This window comes from Haliotis cracherodii, unplaced genomic scaffold (assembly GCF_022045235.1).
Source record: "Haliotis cracherodii isolate W230 unplaced genomic scaffold, xgHalCrac1.p SCAF_12, whole genome shotgun sequence".
Lineage (NCBI taxonomy): Eukaryota > Metazoa > Mollusca > Gastropoda > Lepetellida > Haliotidae > Haliotis > Haliotis cracherodii.
The window spans coordinates 7,361,787-7,386,156 of record NW_027266267.1 but is presented as its reverse complement, the minus strand read 5'-3'; the positions used below and the strand labels follow the sequence as shown (position 1 = coordinate 7,386,156).

At 44.4% G+C, this 24,370-nt stretch overlaps 1 protein-coding gene across 1 annotated transcript in view; it reads right to left on the bottom strand.

The window, feature by feature from the left end:
• Nucleotides 1-23,668, bottom strand: part of LOC139458156 (peroxisomal biogenesis factor 19-like) — a 28,719-nt gene extending 5,051 nt beyond the window's left edge. The window contains exons 1-6 of the mRNA XM_071239483.1: nucleotides 23,537-23,668; nucleotides 21,381-21,505; nucleotides 18,672-18,843; nucleotides 9,750-9,835; nucleotides 8,060-8,233; nucleotides 6,698-6,874 (exon numbers count right to left, since the gene is read on the bottom strand). Of these exons, the coding sequence (XP_071095584.1) occupies nucleotides 6,698-6,874; nucleotides 8,060-8,233; nucleotides 9,750-9,835; nucleotides 18,672-18,843; nucleotides 21,381-21,505; nucleotides 23,537-23,663 (861 nt within the window). The 5' untranslated portion in view covers nucleotides 23,664-23,668. The remainder of the gene's footprint in view (nucleotides 1-6,697; nucleotides 6,875-8,059; nucleotides 8,234-9,749; nucleotides 9,836-18,671; nucleotides 18,844-21,380; nucleotides 21,506-23,536) is intronic.
• Nucleotides 23,669-24,370: the final 702 nt, after the last annotated feature.

Genomic DNA, 24,370 nt, shown 5'->3' with positions numbered 1-24,370 from the left:
GGTTTAAGGTCATGTGTGGATGTGGTTGTGGCTGCTTGTGGGAGTCGATGCTAATGCTGGACCCACTTGCACCAGAACGATATGAGTTACAACAATCTTAGGCGCCTACAATCATCTTACAGTTGTTCTCTTCCACATGCAAAACAAATCTTAGCGCCATTGTAATACAGCTTGGATTTAAGACCCAGAAATTCGCTAAGATCATAATCTTTAATTGTGGAGGTACAAATATCATGAACATGACTGTCTACAGTTGTCCGCAAACCCACACAGCTTACTGAACATACAGTAAGTGGAACCAGCTGTGACACACAACACGTACCTCCCTCCATCGCACCTTGCACAGTTTCAAAAAAAGGGTCCCAGTCATTAGATTTGGTTGGCTGGTTGGTTTGTTGTTTAATGCCGCACTCAGCAATATTCCAGCTATAAGACGGCGGTCTGTAAATGATCGAGTCTGGACCAGACAATCCAGTGATTAATATCATGACCATCGATCCATGCAATTGGGATCGATGACCTGCATCAACCAAGTCAGCGAGTCTGACCACCCGATCCCGTTAGTCGCCTTTCACGACAAGCATAGTCACCTTTTACGGCAAGCATGGGTTGCTGAAGACCTTTTCTACCCCGGAATCTTCACAGGTCCCCAGTTATTAGAAGGAAATGATAGCACTAGGATGATAGCATATATTTTTGTTATCTATTGATACTGTGAGTTTGATATTGCAACTGGAGAAATACCTGTGCATGTATTATGTAAATATTGAAATACGATTAAACATATCCACAAATTTGGCTCTAGATTTAGAGGCATAAATATTATGACAATTTAAATAAACAATAATAATATTTACCCATAACACAACACGTAAATGTACGACAGGCCAATGGTTGTCATAAGGCCGTTGTTTAATATGCATCTATTTGGAGGACTTTTCATAAAATCCTAAATTAACCCACACTGAAAGACATAGATTGTGAAGAATGCATGAAAGGGACATAAGAATAATATATAATATTTTGAAAAAGCAGCCATTTAATATATATATTCTATAATCTCTGTCTATTAATTATTTAACAATATCACATTGATGAATGTTTTCAAAAATGTCAAATTTACTTTTGCTATCTATAAGATATTATACACAAATTTCAAATGTTCATCATATGTAATTTCCTGTTTGATTATCAATTGTATTTATTTATAATTAGGGCTCCAAGCCCAACGACAAAGGGCAGATAACCAAAAAACAAATAATTTTTGAAGCCACATTTTGCCCTATTGCCCTGCAACCGCAAGTCCGATTACTTTGAAACTTTGCGTGTGTCTTCTGCTTTAGGTGCTTGACATTTTATGTTCATTAGTCAAGTGGTTTGGCAGCCATATTGGATTCAAGGATTTCACAGGGTTTTGGGGGTACATGACTCCAATTCCTATCTCCTCTGAACCCACTGCATGAACTGATTTCAAACTTTCTGAGAATTGTATCCATACATAGTACATCCAACTCTGTCAGCCGTTTTTGGATATCTTTCTTAGTGAGGGCCCTGTTGGATTTTGATTTTGATGACTTTTTGTGAAGAATTTTACTTTAAAGATCATATCTTGTAAGGTTCTCCACAGAAACTATTGAAAGTTTACATGAAGTTAGTCGGACATATGTACCTCATCTTTTGTTCTTGGTTGCATGCTAAAAATAACACCGCTTGGTGGTAATATTTGATTAATATTTGGGACACCCCTGGAACACGCCAATTCGTAGCAGCGATGTCAGGTGACTATTTTTGGATGGAGTTGGTACAAGCAAACCCTTTGAGGATTCGAACATGTTCAAGGTCGGAAATGGGTTTAGAACAGACTCAGACACCACCCCTGCACACGACAATTTCGAAGCGGCGATACCCTGCAAGTGGTGCCTAACATTTGACGGTTTTGGTACAAGGAAACCCTTTGAGGATTCGAACATGGTCATTGGTGCACAGTGTGGCTTGGAACCCGCCATTGCTGCTCGTCCACTCGTCCCACAGAATGAGAAAGTAACCAGTAGGATTTTGCAAGGGAGAGAACTATGTAGAGCTTGAGGCGGGGGAACAAGGGAGAGAACTGTGAGGAGCTAGTGGTTGGTTGGGAACAAATGAAGAAATGTGAGGCGCTTGTGGTTGGCTGGGAACAAGGGAGAGAACTGTGAAGAGCTAGTGGTTGGTTGGGAACAAGGAAGTGAGTGAGCGAGTATGGTTTTACTCTGCTTTTAGCAATATTCCAGCAATATCACGGTGGGGGACACCAGAAATGGGCTTCACACATTGTACCCATGTCGGGAATCGAACCCGGGTCTTCGGCGTGACGAGCGAAAGCTTTAACCACTAGGCTACCCGACCGCCCGGAACAAGGAAGAGAACTGTGAGGAGCTAGCGGTTGGCTGGGAACAAGGGAGAGAACTGTGAGGAGCTAGTGGTTGGCTGGGAACAAGGGAGAGTACTGTGAGGAGCTAGTGGTTGCCTGGGAACAAGGGAGAGAACTGTGAGGAGCTAGTGGTTGGCTGGGAACAAGGGAGAGAACTGTGAGGAGCTAGTGGTTGGCTGGGAACAAGGGAGAGAACTGTGAGGAGCTAGTGGTTGGCTGGGAACAAGGGAGAGAACTGTGAGAAGCTAGTGGTTGGCTGGGAACAAGGGAGAGAACTGTGAGGAGCTAGTGGTTGCCTGGGAACAAGGGAGAGAACTGTGAGGAGCTAGTGGTTGGCTGGGAACAAGGGAGAGAACTGTGAGGAGCTAGTGGTTGGCTGGGAACAAGGGAGAGAACTGTGAGGAGCTAGTGGTTGGCTGGGAACAAGGGAGAGAACTGTGAGAAGCTAGTGGTTGGCTGGGAACAAGGAAGAGTACTGTGAGGAGCTAGTGGTTGGCTGGGAACAAGGAAGAGTACTGTGAGGAGCTAGTGGTTGGCTGGGAACAAGGGAGAGAACTGTGAGGAGCTAGTGGTTGGCTGGGAACAAGGGAGAGAACTGTGAATAGCTGGCCACAACCATGCTTGGAGTTGAACTCGCAACCGAATGACCGTTATGTTTACAAACAAATGACGACTGTTCTGACGCCGAATACACTTACCCCTGCTAAATTACTTTCTTTGTTTGTCAATTTGAATTTCTATTTCATTAAAACTATCATGTTATTGATATAGTAAGAATGTAAGGGAGAAGTTGGTTGATTTTCCGTTAGCCCGCTATCTCGAAACAATCTGATTATACAAACAACAAAGTAAATTCATCTGGAAAACATGGTCAGTCGCAAACCTTTTCAAAATTCACTATAATGACATTCCCAAAGACATAAACAATAGTATGAACGTTACTACATTTGGGGTTACAGGCCAAATTTCAAGATTCTTGTAATGGCCGCGCCCACACTGGTGGCAGCGATGTTACCGAGAGTGTAACGAAGGTGTCACGCACTGGGAAGGAGCTTGGGTTGGCTGGGAACAAGGGAGAGAACTGTGAGGAGCTTGGAACAAGGGAGAGAACTGTGAGGAGCTAGTGGCTGGCTGGGAACAAGGGAGGGAACTGTGAGGAACTTGGAACAAGGGAGAGAACTGTGAGGAGGTAGTGGTTGGCTGGGAACAAGGGAGAGAACTTTGAGGAGCCAGTGGTTGGCTGCGAACAAGGGAGAGAACTGTGAGGAGCTAGTGGTTGGCTGGGAACAAGGGAGAGAACTGTGAGGAGCTGGTGGTTGGCTGGGAACAAGGGAGAGAACTGTGAGGAGCCAGTGGTTGGCTGGGAACAAGGGAGAGAACTGTGAGGAGCTAGTGGTTGGCTGGGAACAAGGGAGAGAACTGTGAGGAGCCAGTGGTTGGCTGGGAACAAGGGAGAGAACTGTGAGGATCTAGTGGTTGGCTGGGAACAAGGGAGAGAACTGTGAGGAGCTAGTGGTTGGCTGGGAACAAGGGAGAGAAATGTGAGGAGCTTGTGGTTGGCTGGGAACAAGTGAGAGAACTGTCAGGAGCTAGTGGTTGGCTGGGAACAAGGGAGAGAACTGTGAGGAGCCAGTGGTTGGCTGGGAACAAGGGAGAGAACTGTGAGGAGCTAGTGGTTGGCTGGGAACAAGTGAGAGAACTGTGAGGAGCTAGTGGTTGGCTGGGAACAAGTGAGAGAACTGTGAGGAGCTTGTGGTTGGTTGGGAACAAGGGAGAGAACTGTGAGGAGCTAGTGGTTGGCTGGGAACAAGGGAGAGAACTGTGAGGAGCCAGTGGTTGGCTGGGAACAAGGGAGAGAACTGTGAGGAGCTAGTGGTTGGCTGGGAACAAGGGAGAGAACTGTGAGGAGCTAGTGGTTGGCTGGGAACAAGGGAGAGAACTGTCAGGAGCTAGTGGTTGCCTGGGAACAAGGGAGAGAACTGTGAGGAGCTAGTGGTTGGCTGGGAACAAGGGAGAGAACTGTCAGGAGCTAGTGGTTGGCTGGGAACAAGGGAGAGAACTGTGAGGAGCTAGTGGTTGGCTGGGAACAAGGGAGAGAACTGTGAGGAGCTAGTGGTTGGTTGGGAACAAGGGAGAGAACTGTCAGGAGCTAGTGGTTGGCTGGGAACAAGGGAGAGAGCTGTGAGGAGGTAGTGGTTGGTTGGGAACAAGGGAGAGAACTGTGAATAGCTGGCCACAACCATGCTTGGAGTTGAACTCGCAACCGAATGACCGTTATGTTTACAAACAAATGACGACTGTTCTGACGCCGAATACACTTACCCCTGCTAAATTACTTTCTTTGTTTGTCAATTTGAATTTCTATTTCATTAAAACTATCATGTTATTGATATAGTAAGAATGTAAGGGAGAAGTTGGTTGATTTTCCGTTAGCCCGCTATCTCGAAACAATCTGATTATACAAACAACAAAGTAAATTCATCTGGAAAACATGGTCAGTCGCAAACCTTTTCAAAATTCACTATAATGACATTCCCAAAGACATAAACAATGGTATGAACGTTACTACATTTGGGGTTAGAGGCCAAATTTCAAGATTCTTGTAATGGCCGCGCCCACACTGGTGGCAGCGATGTTACCGAGAGTGTAACGAAGGTGTCACGCACTGGGAAGGAGCTTGGGTTGGCTGGGAACACGGGAGAGAACTGTGAGGAGCTTGGAACAAGGGAGAGAACTGTGAGGAGCTAGTGGCTGGCTGGGAACAAGGGATGGAACTGTGAGGAGCTTGGAACAAGGGAGAGAACTGTGAGGAGGTAGTGGTTGGCTGGGAACAAGGGAGAGAACTGTGAGGAGCCAGTGGTTGGCTGGGAACAAGGGAGAGAACTGTGAGGAGCCAGTGGTTGGCTGGGAACAAGGGAGAGAACTGTGAGGAGCTTGTGGTTGGCTGGGAACAAGGGAGAGAACTGTGCGGAGCTTGGAACAAGGGAGAGAACTGTGAGGAGGTAGTGGTTGGCTGGGAACAAGGGAGAGAACTGTGAGGAGCCAGTGGTTGGCTGGGAACAAGGGAGAGAACTGTGAGGAGCTAGTGGTTGGCTGGGAACAAGGGAGAGAACTGTGAGGAGCTTGTGGTTGGCTGGGAACAAGGGAGAGAACTGTGCGGAGCTTGGAACAAGGGAGAGAACTGTGAGGAGGTAGTGGTTGGCTGGGAACAAGGGAGAGAACTGTGAGGAGCCAGTGGTTGGCTGGGAACAAGGGAGAGAACTGTGAGGAGCTAGTGGTTGGCTGGGAACAAGGGAGAGAACTGTGAGGAGCTTGTGGTTGGCTGGGAACAAGGGAGAGAACTGTGCGGAGCTTGGAACAAGGGAGAGAACTGTGAGGAGGTAGTGGTTGGCTGGGAACAAGAGAGGGAACTGTCAGGAGCTTGGCACAAGGGACAGAACTGTGAGGAGCTAGTGGTTGGCTGGGAACAAGGGAGAGAACTGCGAGGAGCTAGTGGTTGGCTGGGAACAAGGGAGAGAACTGTGAGGAGGTAGTGGTTGGTTGGGAACAAGGGAGAGAACTGTGAGGAGCTAGTGGTTGGCTGGGAACAAGGGAGAGAACTGTGAGGAGCTTGTGGTTGGCTGGGAACAAGGGAGAGAACTGTGAGGAGCTAGTGGTTGCCTGGGAACAAGGGAGAGAACTGTGAGGAGGTAGTGGTTGGCTGGGAACAAGGGAGAGAACTGTGAGGAGCTAGTGGTTGGCTGGGAACAAGGGAGAGAACTGTGAGGGGCTAGTGGTTGGCTGGGAACAAGGGAGAGAACTGTGAGGAGCCAGTGGTTGGCTGGGAACAAGAGAGAGAACTGTGAGGAGCTAGTGGTTGGCTGGGAACAAGGGAGAGAACTGTGAGGAGCTAGTGGTTGGCTGGGAACAAGGGAGAGAACTGTGAGGAGCTAGTGGTTGGCTGGGAACAAGGGAGAGAACTGTGAGGAGCTAGTGGTTGGCTGGGAACAAGGGAGAGAACTGTGAGGAGCTGGTGGTTGGCTGGGAAGAAGGGAGAGAACTGTGAGGAGCTAGTGGTTGGCTGGGAACAAGGGAGAGAACTGTGAGGAGCTAGTGGTTGGCTGGGAACAAGGGAGAGAACTGTGAGGAGCTAGCAGTTGGCTGGGAACAAGGGAGAGAACTGTGAGGAGCTAGTGGTTGGCTGGGAACAAGGGAGAGAACTGTGAGGAGCTTGGCACAAGGGAGAGAACTGTGAGGAGCTAGTGGTTGCCTGGGAACAAGGGAGAGAACTCTGAGGAGCCTGCCACCCACCTGCTGCATGAGTTCCATGAGTTTGTCGAAGCGCTGGGACTTTGTCTCCTCCGTATCGGTCGGGGTCTCCGCCTCAAACTCCACACAGATGCTGGAGATGAGCTGGTGCTGGCGGCGGTACGTGTCCAGCGACGAGGCTGACTCTGTGTCCTTGTGCTCCTCCAGCCACTTGGGGTACTACACAATCGGAACAAGGGTGTGCAGAAGCCATGTCAAGTGTGTCAAGTGTGTCATGTGTTTGTTTGTTTGTTGTTTACCCCGCACTCACTATCCAGCTGTATGACAGTGATCTGTAAATAACCGAGTCTGGACATCATGAGCATCGAGCCAAACAACTGGGATACGATGACATGCATCAAGCAAGTCAGCGAGTCTGACCACCCGATATTGTTAGTTGTCCCTTACAACAAGCATGGGTTGCTGAAGGCCAAGTTTAACACAGATCTTAAGGGGAGATCCGTTGATATAGAAATTCTACCAGATCTTCATGAGACTACAATTACCCTATTCAACAAAATATTGTGCTATCACAGCTCCCTGGGGAGTCCACAGCCATAGGTACCTTCCAGGAAACATCATCATCATCATCATCATCATCATCATCATATACGTCATCCCATTGTGCCAGTCCATGAAGGAGCATAATAGTCTAGAGAGTTACAATGTGTTACCAAGACGCTAAACAATAAACCAGCTACCGTTACCATGACTTTTCTTTCTTAAAGACCTCATATTTTAGGGGAGAGGGGTGGCCAAGTCTTCTGAGGCACCACAGTTCGCTATGCAGAGTTACGTCCCTTGTGCGTGCCAGAAACCTATGATCATGGGTTCGAATCCCGGTTTGACATGATAATGTTTCTAGGCTTGTCAGCACCATTTCATAAAATTGGTCTGACACTTGCATCACTTCAGGCTTTCCTCCCACACCAAGCTGACATGCCGTGATATAACAGAAATACTGTTTAAAGCAGCGTTAAACCCAACTCACTCACTCACTCCTCCCACATCAAGCTGACACGCCCTGACATAACTGGATTACTGTTAAAAGAGGTGTTAAACCCAACTCACTCACTCACTCCAATTTCTGCAGTGACAAAGTTTTACTTGCTAAATGTTACAGGGTGGTTGTATGTGTAGTATGAACTGTTTGTCAGTTATATTCGGGCGTGTCAGCTTGATGTGTGAGGAAAGACTGAAGTCACACACCTCTTTGGGGAAACCCATGATCCTGGGTATAGTGTTGACAAACCCAAAAAAATAACCCATGAACCTGTTTCTAAAGGATGCAACTCTGCACAGCAATCTGCAGTGCCTTAGACCGCTTGGCCACTCATGCTCTCCGGTTGAGAATATTTAGCTCACCTTCTCTGATATCTCTTTGAGTGATGGGTACAGGACATCCTTGGACAGCAGCATCTTCATCATGCCGTGCATCATGGGAAACATGTCCCCGCCTGGCCCCGCCCCTCCGCCGCCGCCGCCTCCCACGCCCATGTTTGTGAAGGCCTGGGACAGCTCCTCCTCTGACATTTGTTGCTGTAACATGGGTATAAACATGTGTTATTACCAGACATATCTCCCTGAGATGTGCCATGTTGCTGTAACACGTGCTATAACCAGACATATCCCCCTGAGATGTGCCATGTTGCTGTAACATGGGTATAAACATGTGTTATATTAAACCAGACATATCTCCCTGAGATGTGCCATGTTGCTGTAACACGTGTTATAACCAGACATATCCCCCTGAGATGTGCCATGTTGCTGTAACATGGGTATAAACATGTGTTATATTAAACCAGACATATCTCCCTGAGATGTGCCATGTTGCTGTAACACGTGCTATAACCAGACATATCCCCCTGAGATGTGCCATGTTGCTGTAACATGGGTATAAACATGTGTTATATTAAACCAGACATATCTCCCTGAGATGTGCCATGTTGCTGTAACACGTGTTATAACCAGACATATCCCCCTGAGATGTGCCATGTTGCTGTAACATGGGTATAAACATGTGTTATATTAAACCAGACATATCTCCCTGAGATGTGCCATGTTGCTGTAACACGTGTTATAACCAGACATATCCCCCTGAGATGTGCCATATTGCTGTAACATGGTTATAAACATGTGTTATAACCAAACATATCTCCATGAGATGTGCCATGTTCCTGTAACATGGTAATAAACATGTGTTATAACCAGATATATCCCCCTGAGATGTGCCATGTTGCTGTAACATGGTAATAAACATGTTATAACGAAACACATCCCCCTGAGATGTGCCATGTTGCTGTAAATGGTTATAAACATGTATTATAACCAGACATATCTCCCTGAGATGTGCCAAGGTTCTTTACCATGGTTATAAACATGTGTTATAACCAGACATATCTCCCTGAGATGTGCCATGTTGCTGTAAAATGGTTATAAACATATGTTATAACCAGACATATCTCCCGGAGATGTGCCATGTTACTTTAACACGGTCATAAACATGTGTTAATACCAGACATATCTCCCTGAGATGTGCCATGTTGCTTTGCCATGGTTATAAAAATGTGTTATAACCAGACATATCTCCCTGAAATGTGCCTTAATGCTTTAACATGGTTATAAACATGTGTTATAACCAGACATATCTCCTAAAATGTGCCATGTTGCTTTACCATGGTTATAAAAATGTGTTATAACAAGACTCATCTCCTAAAATGTGCCATGTTTCTGTCAAATGGTTATAAACACGTGTTATAACCAGACATATCTCCCTGAGATGTGCCATGTTGCTTTACAATGGATATAAACACGTGTTTTAACCAGACATATCTCCCTGTGATGTGCCATGTTACTTTTAACATGGTTATAAACACATGTTATAACCAGACATATCTCCCTGAGATGTGCCATGTTACTTTAACATGGTTATAAACACATGTTATAACCAGACATATCTCCCTGTGATGTGCCATGTTGCTGTAAATGGTAATAAAGATGTGTTTTGTCTGTCTATGGGTCTTGGCAAACCAACCTTCCCCACATCCCTACACACCTGCAGAGTCTCTGCGTTCTCAGCCATCCCCGTCAGCGTCTGTCCGAGGGTCTTGGCAAACTCCTGCTGTGCCTCCACAGAATCCCCTGAAACAGTTCCACCATTGCTTGCATCATCCAGCCTTGGTTTATCACAGTGGACAACACCTCTACTAGCACATGGAGCATTGCATGTGGTAGGTAGCAAGGAAAAAACTTGGAAAATAGCGTTATTGTTAACAAACTTGATCTGAAATCCGCTATTTCCGAACACATCATGAAGAACCAAAACCATTTTTCATCATCTGGCGACCAAAACAACTACAAGAAGCCATTGACATCAGGAGACACCAGCCAGCCATGAACCGTGACCAGGGCACCTATCTGCGTGGTGCTTGGGACTTACTGCTTTGAACTTTGTCAGTGTTAATCACCTAGCTGGCTTCAATGTGCCCCTTGCTATGTCCATTCTTTTACCTATCAGTGCCAATTACCCCGGCCTCCCGTTTGCACGGTGTCCATTACCCATTACTTATCTATGATACTTAAGTACTGGCTTCCATACTATCAACGCTAATTACTGTAAAGTCTTGGCTTCCATTGTCTATTGCTAAGCACCTATCAGCGCCAATCATCTGTTGGCTTCCTTTGTTAGCTTGTACCCTTTGTTAGTTTCCACCTTTTGTTATCTTATTAATTTTGTTGTCCTTACATGTACATATATATATGCTCTCTGCCTCATGGCATTCATTCACCCCTTACTTACCCCAATATCCCAAAGAATAACAAACTACCTAAATGAACACCAAATTAAAAATCTTAAACAAAACTGCAAACAATCAAATATCTTCACCCCTAAACTTAAAATACCCAAAATAGACACAACACTAGCTAGCCAAATAAATAAACAAACCGACCCAAACATAGCTAAAACTACCACACTAGCATACATACACAAAAATTGGCCAAATTGGTGTCACATTTACACGGACGGATCCTCAGATCCGACCTCCAAACACACGGGTTTCGGAGTCCATACCACACAACCAACTAAAACCACACAATCCTTCCGACTCCCAAATAACCAATCAATATTTACGGCCGAACTAATGGGCATGGCCTCAGCCCTCCACAATCAAGAATCCAAAAACCACCAAAAAATCCTAATACTTACTGACTCCCTAAGTGGACTACAAGCCCTCCAAAACAAAAATACCAAAAACCGACCTAAATTAATAAATCAAATACTTAAAAGCTCCAACGACCTAACAAAAGCAGGCAAACAAATAACCTTCTTGTGGATACCCGCCCACGTAGGAATATACGGTAATGAAAACGCCGATAAAGCAGCTAAACTATCCCTCAAAATCCCAGAAATAAGCTTAAACTTACCCATCTCAAAATCAGAAATTAAAAGTGTAAACAAACAAAAAATCACAAAAAAATGGCATAACCTATATCTAAACTCAAATAGCCAAATCAAAAGAGTGCTCAGCAAACCACTAACCAAACCAAAAATTCTCCATCCATCAAAAAAAAATCGACAGAGTAATCACTAAACTCCAAACAGGACACGTCAACCTAAATAACCATCTAAAAAAATTTAAAAAACACACTACAGGTAACTGCCCACACTGCAAACAACCAGAAACCCCAGAACACGCACTCATCCACTGCACACACTACCTAACACATCGAACCGCATTACAAACCACCCTCAATCTAAACAAGGCTCTCACTCTAGAAGCAATACTAAACCCACAAAATAAACTAGAAAACTTCAAGGCCTTAGGCGTATTCTTAATAAAAACGGAACTAATAAAACGCATCTAAAACCATAATAACCTACCAAATCAAAATCACATAAACAAACAATCATCCACCATACCCAGCTCCCTTAGTTCTCCTCCCCAACCCCATCGGCATCTATTCCAAATCTCAAAATTCCCAAATTCTATATAAGAAACCCCTAAAGCCCCCTCTTGGGTTGCACAGACCACCCTCGCCCCTTTCGGAAACACATTAAATGGCCTGGCCATTTTAAGTATTAACAAAAATGAGAATTTCCTCACTGTTGTATGCGGGGAACTAAACGTGACTATCTTGATATGAAATAATTCAGATAATAAATTCGGGGAACTAAACGTGATTCTCTTCTTAAAAAAGCTGAAGAAATGTAAATGTGACAAAATTAACTTAATATGATTCTCAAATCTATTGCTATCAACTTATATCAGTCCAGCCCTATTTTGGCTAGCATTGTTGCGCCCGATTGCGACATCCTGTGCCCACTAACACGTTCTACTACGTCCTACCTTGACGAGCTATAGAACGAAACTGTTCAATGTACGTCCTATCGCGACGACATATAAAACCAAAACTGACGAATATGCCTCCCATCGAGCCGAACTATCAAACCAAAGTGACGAATGTACGTCCTATCGCGACGACATCTCAAAACCAAAGTGACGATAACTCAAGCAATTCCAATCTTCTCGCTCCGCACGTGCTCGGGCAGCCCGTGCAATGCAATACTTATTTCCGCGAAGGAAGATGCGTTTCCGCTATCTGTTCCCTCTTTGGCATGTCTTTAAACCATACCCCCTTCCATGATTGACACCTGTCAATCATAGACTGAAAACTATTATCCTGAAAGCTAATCAAGACCATTTGTTTCACTCGAAGAAACCCATTCTAGTGGACATACTTTGTTTGCTGGTCTTTTCACTACTGACTGTCTTGTCTTAATATCAACGACACGAACATGGCCATCTTTTCCTGGATAGACCTTCAATATTCTGCCAAGTTGCCAGTTTCCACGAGGCGTGTCGGGAGATATTACTAAGACAACATCTCCAACTTGTAAATCCCTCTGAGGAGTGTGCCATTTTCTTCTGGTGTTGAGGCTTGGTAGCCATTCTCTCATCCACCGGTGCCAAAAGTGACGAACCAATTCTTGAATTCTTCTCCACCGTTTGCGTGGATTGAAGTCTGTTGTGTCAACTGTGTCAGGTGCGAACACGCCACCAATCTGGCCATGTAAGAAGTGATTTGGCGTGAGAGGTGTACTGTCTTGTGGATGAGCAGATTGGTACGTCAATGGACGAGAGTTGATAAGAGCCTCTGCTCCAGTGAAAGCTGTCATCAACTCTTCATCTGTGACATCACCGGCACTAAGGATTGAAAAAATGGCACGCTTAGCAGCTTTTATCATGGATTCAAACACCCCTCCAAAATGTGATGCATGAGGAGGATTGATACGCCATTTGATGCCTTTGTTTGCAAGTGAACGTCTCACTGCATTCTCATCAAGGAGTAGGAGCAGCTCCTTCAATTCCTTGACCGAACCAACGAAGTTGTTACCATTATCAGATACTACCAACTCAGGAAGACCTCTTCTGTTAATCATCCGATAAAAAGCATTTAGAAAAGAGTCCGTATCCAATCTATAGGCCATTTCCAAATGAACGGCTCTGGTCGACAAGCATGTAAACAGACAGAGGTAACGCTTCTGTCGATGTTTACCTCGACCCTGAACGGTCATGAATGGCCCAGCATAATCTACCCCAGTTTGTGTAAAGGCTCGAAGTGAAATTCCCATTCTCATTTTCGGCAAAGGAGCCATAACTGGTTGAACTGGCCTTGCCTTATTCAATAGGCACCGTGAACATTTCCTTTCCCATGACCGAATCACTTCTCTAGCAGAGATAATCCAGTACCTTGTTGAAAGTGAAGCTAATGTTTGGTTCGTTCCAGCAACATGCTTACCTTCGTCATGATAATGCTTGACAATAAGCGTTGTCACACAGCTGTTTTGGGGCAGAATGATTGGGAATTTTGTATCTAAAGGTAAGAATTCAGCATACTCCAAACGTCCCTTCAACCTCATGATCCCATTGTCATCCAGCTGAGGGTGAAGGTTCAGGATTTTCGACCCTGAAGGTAATGGTTTTCTGGACACTAATGATGAATATTCTTTTGGATAAGATTCCCTCTGCACATCCATGATGAATCTGTTTTCAGCGTCACTTATCTCATCTGGTGATAATTCTCCTTCAACTTTATCATCTTTTGATGCTATACAATTGTGAAGGAACCTGTAAACCCATGCATTCACTCGTGTGAGTCTTCTCCACGAGGAGAATCTGGAGGGTTCTAGTCGCCATGACTCACAGGGCACCGAAACAAAACTTGCAGATAGAATTCTGTTTCTGTTCACCTCCCTTTGTTCATCTACCTTGATAGATTTCAGCTTAGTTTCTGGCCATTCAGTTTCATCTCTTATTAAATAAGAGGGACCTGACCACCACAATGAACTAGCTACCAACTGTTGAACTGTTGCTCCTCGACTAATCAAGTCAGCAGGATTTGCTTCTGTTGGAGTATGTCTCCACTGTGAAGGACTTGTGACATCCTGGATTTCACCTACCCTGTTGGCCACGAAAGGTTTGAAAATTCTGCTGTTATTTCTAATCCAGCATAACACGTTCATGTTGTCTGACCAGAATATCACCTGTTTCAAGTCAACATCAAGTGCTTCCGTGATATTCAGTGCCAATCGTAGCCCTAGAATCGCTGCCATTAATTCTAATCTGGGTATACTGACAGCTTTCAGTGGCGCAACTCTGCTTTTTGAAGCTACTATTCTGCTCAATTTGTTACCATTTGGATAAGCAGTTACTGCATACACAACCGCTCCATATGCAATCTGCGAGGCATCAACATAGGTATGCAAAGTCAGAGAACTGATGTCTTTATCACTGCAAAGACACCGGGGAACCTGTACTGTCTCTAGACCATTTAGATCTCCTAGCCATTGTTCTATTCTGTTTCTCAACGCCTCATCTACTTCATCATCCCAGTCGAATCCCGCCATCCACATCTCTTGTAGGATTACTTTAGCAGTGACAATGAATGGTGCAATGAAACCCAACGGATCAAAAACCTTGGCAACATATCTAAGGAAACCTCTTTTGGAGATTTTGTCATGTGTTATAGGGAAGTTTACCCTAAACGTAAACCAATCATTTGCGGCTATCCATAACAAACCAAGAGTTTTCACTGATGGCAAATGCCCTCTGTTGAGATCAACCTCATTTACTCTATCTCCCTCAGGTATGCCATCTAATACCTCAAGGTGATTAGACATCCACTTTCTGGCATGCATACCTGCCTTAGACCATAGGTTTTTCAACTGTTCATAGAGTTCTAGACCCTTTTTTTCATCTTCAACAGAATTCATACTATCATCCATATATGTTGATTTGATGACAGTTTCTGCAGCCAGTGGAAACTCTTTGATATGAACTCGTGCATTTTCCTGTGCCACGAACTGGGCCAAGAATGGAGAGGATGTAACTCCAAATACAACCCTACCGAATTCATACACGTCAGGACTTCTAGTCATATCCATTGACCTCCACAAGAATCTATGATAAGGTCGATCACTTGGTGATATACTGATCTGAAGAAACATTTCAGCTATGTCACAGATAAGTGCCACTGGATGTCTTCTGAAGCGGAGTAAGACATCAAACAACTCACTTTGCAACTTTGGTCCTGCATGTATTGCATCATTTAAAGATAGGTCATCATGTTTAGCTGATGCATCGAACACAATACGAACCTTTGTGGTACTCCTATCCGGACGCAAAATGGGAAAGTGAGGAAGATACCATCTTGTTTCACTAAATGATTCATCTTGTTGAATTTTGCGAATGTATCCTTTCGACAAGTACTCAGAGATAACATCATCATAAGCCTTGGCTATTTCTGGATGTTTTGTCAACTTCCTTTCCGTACTGTTAAGACGTTTAACAGCCATGAGATAGTTGTCAGTCAGGGAATGAGCATTTTCATTCCAAGGAATACCTATTTCATATCGACCATCCTTATGAGTGAGTGTTTCATGGGCATACTTTAAAACCTTTTCATCATCAGGCTTCATTTGTGATGTTGGGTTTCCTTGATCTATTTCCCAAAACTTGTGCAGTAACTCAGTCAGCTCAACATCGTTGCTGTCAGTGAAGAATGAACTAACAAAGTTACTTTGTTCAAACTTACCTTGATCAGATAAGCTACCTATGCATGTCCATCCAAGTGGAGTAAGTCTTGCAACTGGATCACCAGGATGCCCAGTCACCTCTCTAAACGACTGGTGCAAATCCAAATGATCGACACCGATAAGCAATTCAACCCTGCAAGGCTTTGATACTTTTGGGAATGGTATACTTTGTAAATGTGTCCATTTGTTTCTGTGCTTTTGCCAGTCAATCGCTTGCAAATTGCCAGTCACAGCATTAGTTGTCATTGCAGACATCTGAATACTAAGATCACCACTGAAACTTTCAAGCTTAAATTCTACTGGTTTTGTCTCAAACGATTCTGTGTGACCATTTAAAACATTTACAAAGATCTTCTCTGGCTCACCCTGTAAACCCAACTCAGCTGCAATGTCGGCATTAATGTAAGACTTTGTGCTCGCATCATCCAACAAAGCGTTTACTGTAATGGTCCTAGTCCCATTTTTCAATACCACTGGAACAGTGCGAAGAGCCATCAAAGTGTTTGACGTCAGTGGCATTGTTGCATGAGACGTTTCAGTTTGATCACGTTTTTGAGATTTTGATTTTTCTGCATCGTGACCCAAATTTACCACTGACTCAACTTGTGGTTTAGCTATATCTCTGTTTTGGTAGGTACGCGAAGTCTTATCAATGAACTCATTCTTTCCAGAGTTTTCATTATGCAATAGTCTGTTGTGGTTCTTTGAACAACCTGATATACCACACAGCCTATTTTGACGACAGCTGTTACCCAGATGATTGCCCCTAAGACAACGAAAACAAAGCTTCAATCATTTGGCTTCGTTCCATCTATCAGAAACAATCATACCTTTGAAAAGTTTGCAGTTCCAAATGTCATGCTCTTCAGCACATACACCACAGATACTAACATCACTAACAAATGTGCTAGACATTTTCTGTTTTGCCTGTGATCTCTTACCTGGTGTAGTCAATCCATGTACTGATTCCTTTGCAACAATCTGAAATTCTGATTCTAACATTATCCATTCTCTGAGAGTCTCTACTGACTCCTGTCTGTCCCTTTCATACACCTACCTTTGATATTGAGCGACCATAAGTTCAGTCATCTTTTTCAACAAAGTGGCATAAAGCAGGCCATTACCCAACTCCTCTACCCTGTCAGATTCTCTGATGTTTGCGACTGCAACATCCAAAATATCCGCAAATTTCTCTAGATCCTGAACATGGCCTTCACGAATTGGTTTGAAATTACTAATTTCCTCATTTTGGATTGCAATCTGCCGCCTCTTCCCACCAAACTTTCTTTCAAGACGTTCTAGTGCAACATCATAAGCTACTGAGCTGTGGCCTAAAGACTGAATTGATTTCAACGCTTCGCCCGAGAGATACCGGTATTGGCGTCATTGCAACAACTTGTACTCAGGTGTGGCTGGGGACTGATCAATGCAAGTCATAAAAGCCGCCTTCCAACTTTGATATGTTTTTATATCACCTGAGAAAACAGGTATCGACACACGTTTCAACTGTTTTCACATGTCGTTCCCTATGGACTTATTATCTGACTTACCTGGGCATTTTGTCCTACCAACATGCAATGCTAGCTCATCCTTCTGACGATGATTGTGTCCTTCAGAGACCAAATGTTCACGGTCAGCTACTTCAGATTGCTGCGGAGATACAGCACTTTGTTGTTTAATCTGGGATCTCTTTGGTATGCTATATAGCCTGCCTAACCTTCTACTGGACACAGAGCTATTTCCTGATCTGTTAGACCCTGATCTGCTTTGCAGATATTCCTTTACAGATTCAAGAGCAAAGTTATTTTCTTCCTCCAAACTATCTATTTCTTGATCCAACTTTTTAACATTACCATGTTCTTCCAGTTTAACATAAACCCTTGAAAGCTCTATCATAACATCCATTGCTTTCACAAAATGATCATTCATTTGATCGACACCATCCCTTACCTCTTTCCGTGATGGTTGATCCTGACTTTCTATCAAAGTAGTAAGCTTATTCCTAGCTTTGGTACAACTAGATTTGGCTGCTGCCTTTAGTTGTTTCAACACACGAACTCGTTCCGCTGTCTCCGAGAGGGATCCAGTTTCCGACATATCTGCTCTACACTGGCTATCTATTCCAGTTTCAGACATAGTTGGTCTAAGCTGTCTATCTGATATCTAAATACAATTCTAATAAAGCTTTTAGTTCAAATGAAAATGTAACAGAAAACCACGCTCTGCTACCATTGTTGCGCAGTGGAATTTTAAGTATTAACAAAAATGAGAATTTCCTCACTGTTGTATGCGGGGAACTAAACGTGACTATCTTGATATGAAATAATTCAGATAATAAATTCGGGGAACTAAACGTGATTCTCTTCTTAAAAAAGCTGAAGAAATGTAAATGTGACAAAATTAACTTAATATGATTCTCAAATCTATTGCTATCAACCTATATCAGTCCAGCCCTATTTTGGCTAGCATTGTTGCGCCCGATTGCGACATCCTGTGCCCACTAACACGTTCTACTACGTCCTACCTTGACGAGCTATAGAACGAAACTGTTCAATGTACGTCCTATCGCGACGACATATAAAACCAAAACTGACGAATATGCCTCCCATCGAGCCGAACTATCAAACCAAAGTGACGAATGTACGTCCTATCGCGACGACATCTCAAAACCAAAGTGACGATAACTCAAGCAATTCCAATCTTCTTGCTCCGCACGTGCTCGGGCAGCCTGTGCAATGCAATACTTATTTCCGCGAAGGAAGATGCGTTTCCGCTATCTGTTCCCTCTTTGGCATGTCTTTAAACCAGTTGTGTTCCTCATGATAAAGAAGTTGACATCCATAAATTCTCTTCCTTAGAGGAGCTTGGTTGTGAACTGACCTGCACTGCCTGCGGCATCTGCCAGCTTCTCAATCTGCTGCATCATATTGGGGTCCTGGGACATGAACGCCTTCATCGCCTCCTCAAACTGGTTGGCCATCTCGTCTGCGACCTCCTCCGAGATCGGGTCATCCGAGCCTTGTACTCCACCAAACATGCTGGCTATGTCAGCCTTCACAAAACCAAGCAAATAAATTATACATTGCAAGTTACATGTAACATACATGTCTACTCTGCAAGGAAATACTCAAAACTTCATGGTGTCAAGGGCTGAATTTATTCAATTTAAAATTCAAATTCCTATCTTTAATACGATCAACGCTTCTAAGCATGTCCAGTTTGCCATACTGACTCTGAAGTAACCAGTCCTCGTTTTATCCCCTTAATTCCAAACACCAATCAGAGTAACAAGTACCGTCTTCTATTTTAAACGTCTTTTGGTATGACAAAGTCAGGGGATCGAACCACAGACGTTCCACTATCCGACAGATGCCCTTCACTATCCACTACACAATGGATGTGGTCTCCGGGGCAGATGCGCTATCAACAATGCCACGGAGACAGCCTCCAGGCAGATGCGCTATCCACTACACCACAGAGACAGTCTCTGGGCAGATGCGCTATCCACTACACCACAGAGACAGCCTCCAGACAGATGCGCTATCCACTACACCACAGAGACAGCCTCTGGGCAGATGCGCTATCAACAATGCCACGGAGACAGCCTCCAGGCAGATGCGCTATCCACTACACCACAGAGACAGTCTCTGGGCAGATGCTCTATCCACTACACCACAGAGACAGCCTCCGGGCAGATGCTCTATCCACTACACCACAGAGACAGTCTCTGGGCAGATGCGCTATCAACAATGCCACGGAGACAGCCTCCAGGCAGATGCGTTATCCACTACACCACAGAGACAGCCTCCAGGCAGATGCTCTATCCACTACACCACAGAGACAGCCTCTGGGCAGATGCGCTATCCACTACACCACAGAGACAGCCTCTGGGCAGATGCGCTATCCACTACACCACAGAGACAGTCTCTGGGCAGATGCGCTATCCACAACACCACGAAGACAGTCTCTGGGCAGATGCGCTATCCACTACACCACAGAGACAGTCTCTGGGCAGATGCGCTATCCACTACACCACAGAGACAGTCTCTGGGCAGATGCGCAATCCACTACACCACAGAGACAGCCTCCTGGCAGATGCGCTATCCACTACACCACAGAGACAGTCTCTGGGCAGATGTGCTATCCACTACACCACAGAGACAGTCTCTGGGCAAATGCGCTATCCACTACACCACAGAGACAGTCTCTGGGCAGATGCACTATCCACTACACAACAGAGACAGTCTCTGGGCAGATGCGCTATCCACTACACCACAGAGACAGCCTCTGGGCAGATGTGCTATCCACTACACCACAGAGACAGTCTCTGGGCAGATGCGCTATCAACTACACCACAGAGACAGCCTCCAGACAGATGCGCTATCCACTACACCACGGAGACAGTCTCTGGGCAGATGCGCTATCCACTACACCACAGAGACAGTCTCTGGGCAGATGCGCTATCCACTACACCACAGAGACAGTCTCTGGGCAGATGCGCTATCCACTACACCACAGAGACAGTCTCTGGGCAGATGCGCTATCCACTACACCACAGAGACAGCCTCTGGGCAGATGCGCTATCCACTACACCACAGAGACAGTCTCCAGGCAGATGCTCTATCCACTACACCACAGAGACAGTCTCCAGGCGGATGCGCTATCCACTACACCACAGAGACAGCCTCCTGGCAGATGCTCTATCCACTACACCACAGAGACAGTCTCTGGGCAGATGCGCTATCCACTACACCACAGAGACAGTCTCCAGGCGGATGCGCTATCCACTACACCACAGAGACAGTCTCCAGGCAGATGCTCTATCCACTACACCACAGAGACAGTCTCCAGGCAGATGCGCTATCCACTACACCACAGAGACAGTCTCTGGGCAGATGCGCTATCCACTACACCACAGAGACAGCCTCTGGGCAGATGCGCTATCCACTACACCACAGAGACAGTCTCCAGGCAGATGCTCTATCCACTACACCACAGAGACAGTCTCCAGGCGGATGCGCTATCCACTACACCACAGAGACAGCCTCCAGGCAGATGCTCTATCCACTACACCACAGAGACAGTCTCTGGGCAGATGCGCTATCCACTACACCACAGAGACAGTCTCCAGGCGGATGCGCTATCCACTACACCACAGAGACAGTCTCCAGGCAGATGCTCTATCCACTACACCACAGAGACAGTCTCTGGGCAGATGCGCTATCCACTACACCACAGAGACAGCCTCCAGGCGGATGCGCTATCCACTACACCACAGAGACAGTCTCCAGGCAGATGCTCTATCCACTACACCACAGAGACAGTCTCTGGGCAGATGCGCTATCCACTACACCACAGAGACAGCCTCCAGGCAGATGCGCTATCCACTACACCACAGAGAGTCTCTGGGCAGATGCGCTATCCACAACACCACGGAGACAGTCTCTGGGCAGATGCGCTATCCACTACACCACAGAGACAGTCTCTGGGCAGATGCTCTATCAACAATGCCACAGAGAAAGTCTCTGGTCAGATGCGCTATCCACAAGACCACAGAGACGGTCTCCCTGAGGAGCAACCGATACTCACTGGGCTGGGCATGGCTGCTGCCCCTGCTACAGGTGCTGGTCCTGAGGTGTCCACATCACTGCCGTCCAACACCTGCCCGACACCTGGCTTGTCTGTCTTGGGCTTGTCAAAGTCTTCCAAGGCACCTGCAGGTGAGAAACACGATTCAGTCATGATTCAATCTACAGCTGCAACGAACCATATCAAAAATAATTCTAAAAAAAAAAAAATAAGCAATTGTTCTTAATACTAATAATAAACTAACAGTCACTTAAAGAGTTTTTGATTTTCTAGAATTACATGAATTACATTATCATGATTTGAAATCTAAAAAATCTTAATTTGTTTTTTATTAAATTTCTAATACTTTCCCTTGGTGTTGAGTATGTTTGGTGAAATATGTATAAAGCTAATGAATAACTTATATTTTTTATAAATATATTACATGAATGACTTCAATGATTTTCATCCAAAGGTGCTTACCTAGGATTCCTAACTAAGTTCCCATGGTAGGCAAATTGGGAATAAAGCATTATTTTGTTAAAAATTGAGATTATTTTATAGTTCTTATTTTTCCAAACATGCTAATTTCTGAGATATTTTAACATTGCATTCAGTGCAATAATGTAAAACTAAGCATAAAAGCCTCTTCCTGTTTGTAGGTCCTGTTATCAGTGATATACATACATGTTCCCCTACTAAGCCTTACAGTTAGTCATAACTATATTAGACCCATAGAGATACTGGTTAGAATAGGTCTTCAGCAACCCATGCTTGCCGTAAAAGGCAACTATGCTTGTCGTAAGAGGCGAGTAACGGGATCGGGTGGTCAGGCTTGCTGACTTGGTTAATGCATGTCATCGTATCCCAAATGTGTAGATCGATCTTGATGTCAACCACTGGAATTTCTGGTCCAGACTCGATTATTAACAGACTGCTGTCACATAGCTGGAATATTGCTGAGTGCATCGTTAAACAACAAACAAACTATTACTATATTAACATGAACTAGGAATTTCTTAATTCCAAAGTGGGAATTTGTACTGACATTAGCTGAAGACTTGTGGACGAACATCAGCCTCTAAACAGGTCTACAAAAATGCCTGCACGGATGAGTAACATAATACTTGCCAGCTTGATTAGTGAGTGAGTTGGGTTTAACGCGGCTTTTAACACTATTCCAGTTATATGACGGCGTGTCAGCTTAATGTGGGAGGAAAGCCCGAAGTGATGCAGGTCTCGGACGTTTATCACTTCGGTGAAACCCACGAGCACGGGTATGGTGCTGACAAACCTAGAAACATAATCGGGGTGAACCGGGATTCGAACCCACGATCATAGGTTTCTGGCGAGCCCAAGGGTTGGTTGGTTGGTTTGTTGTTTAACGCCGCACTCAGCAATATTCCAGTTATATGACGGCGGTCTGTAAATAATCGAGTCTGGACCAGACAATCCAGTGATTAATGTCATGAACATCGATCCATGCAATTGGGATCGATGACATGCATCAACCAAGTCAGCGATGAATAACTTAAAAACATCTCATTCAATTACAAAAGACAACTTTCTCTAATAAACAAGCTATCATCTGAGTATTTACAATGTCTGTTTGATGATATACACCCCTGTTATAGCGGGTATAATCGCGATTAACATGGCCATCTGAAAACCTATAACCTTCTGACAACAATCTCAATAAAATATAGGAGAAAGGAATGAATGTTATAACTGTCCACTATTTGCAACAAATATTATTGATTGTAAGTCAGTTTCATAGCAACTATCATCAGTTTAATTACAATTTTTTCAATAGGCCTGTAGATCCAGCCTATATAGGTATAAAAATATATCAAGTAGGTCTTAGTTATTAGATCTATTATGATATCTGTTTCGAATTCCACAGATTTCATGGATTTATTTTTGAGGCCGTTCAGACATGTTGGCGTCTTGACAACAACCCTTTGTCCCCCATTGAAAAAACAGCAGAAAATAAGATGCAAAAAATCTGAAAAGTCGTATGAAACATCAATTTTATATTTATCATAATAACACACACTAAACACCTAATGTTAATTCTGCAAATCATGGCAATTCTCGAAATTCTTCGCATCGCGTAATTACAGGCACAGTTTTGTGTATAATCAGATAAATACGGTTTACTCTCACGTGACACTCACTGTCTAGGAGATCATTTAGTTCACTGTCTTCGTCGGGTTTTGTTTCAGATGACGATTGTTTACTTTCGGTCTCTTTAGCAATGTTTTCATCCCCTGAAGGAGTCACGTTTTCGCCCTTGTCCGCCATGACAGTTTCAGTGCCACCTAGCGGGCCGCTTCCAACAAGCGAAACGCCTTTACGCGAATAAGCGCCACACTTGCAAAAGCATATCTAGATCTACCACCACGAATATAAACTGTCCGAAGTATCTTGTCATTTAGCAGCATACCGTATTCGACGTAATAAGCGCCCACGGCGATATTTGCTAATATATTGGCTAGTGAACAATCCTAATTAAATTAGCACCCCTTCCGATTGATCAATGTACACAAGACTTTTTTATTCGTGTATAAAACGCACTCATGTGTTATATGCACCCTTAATTATGGGCAGTCAAGTTCTGGAAGAATATGTCTGGCGTATATAAATATTTCAGGCTGTCAGCATAAACCACGAAATTTACCATCTTTCAACTCTGGGTTTTTTTCACCAAAAACTGTGTGTCGTCACCAGTTCTAGCCTAGAATGATTGTGTGACGTCACCAGTTCTAGCCTAGAATGATTGTGTGACGTGATCAGTTCTAGCCTAGAATGTTTGTGTGACGTCACCAGTTCTAGCCTAGAATATTTGTGTCACGTCACCAGTTCTAGCCTAGAATGATTGTGTGACGTGATGAATTCTAGCCTAGAATGTTTGTGTGACGTCACCAGTTCTAGGCTAGAATGTTTGTGTGACGTCACCAGTTCTAGCCTAGAATCTTTGTGTGACGTGATCAATTCTAGCCTAGAATGAT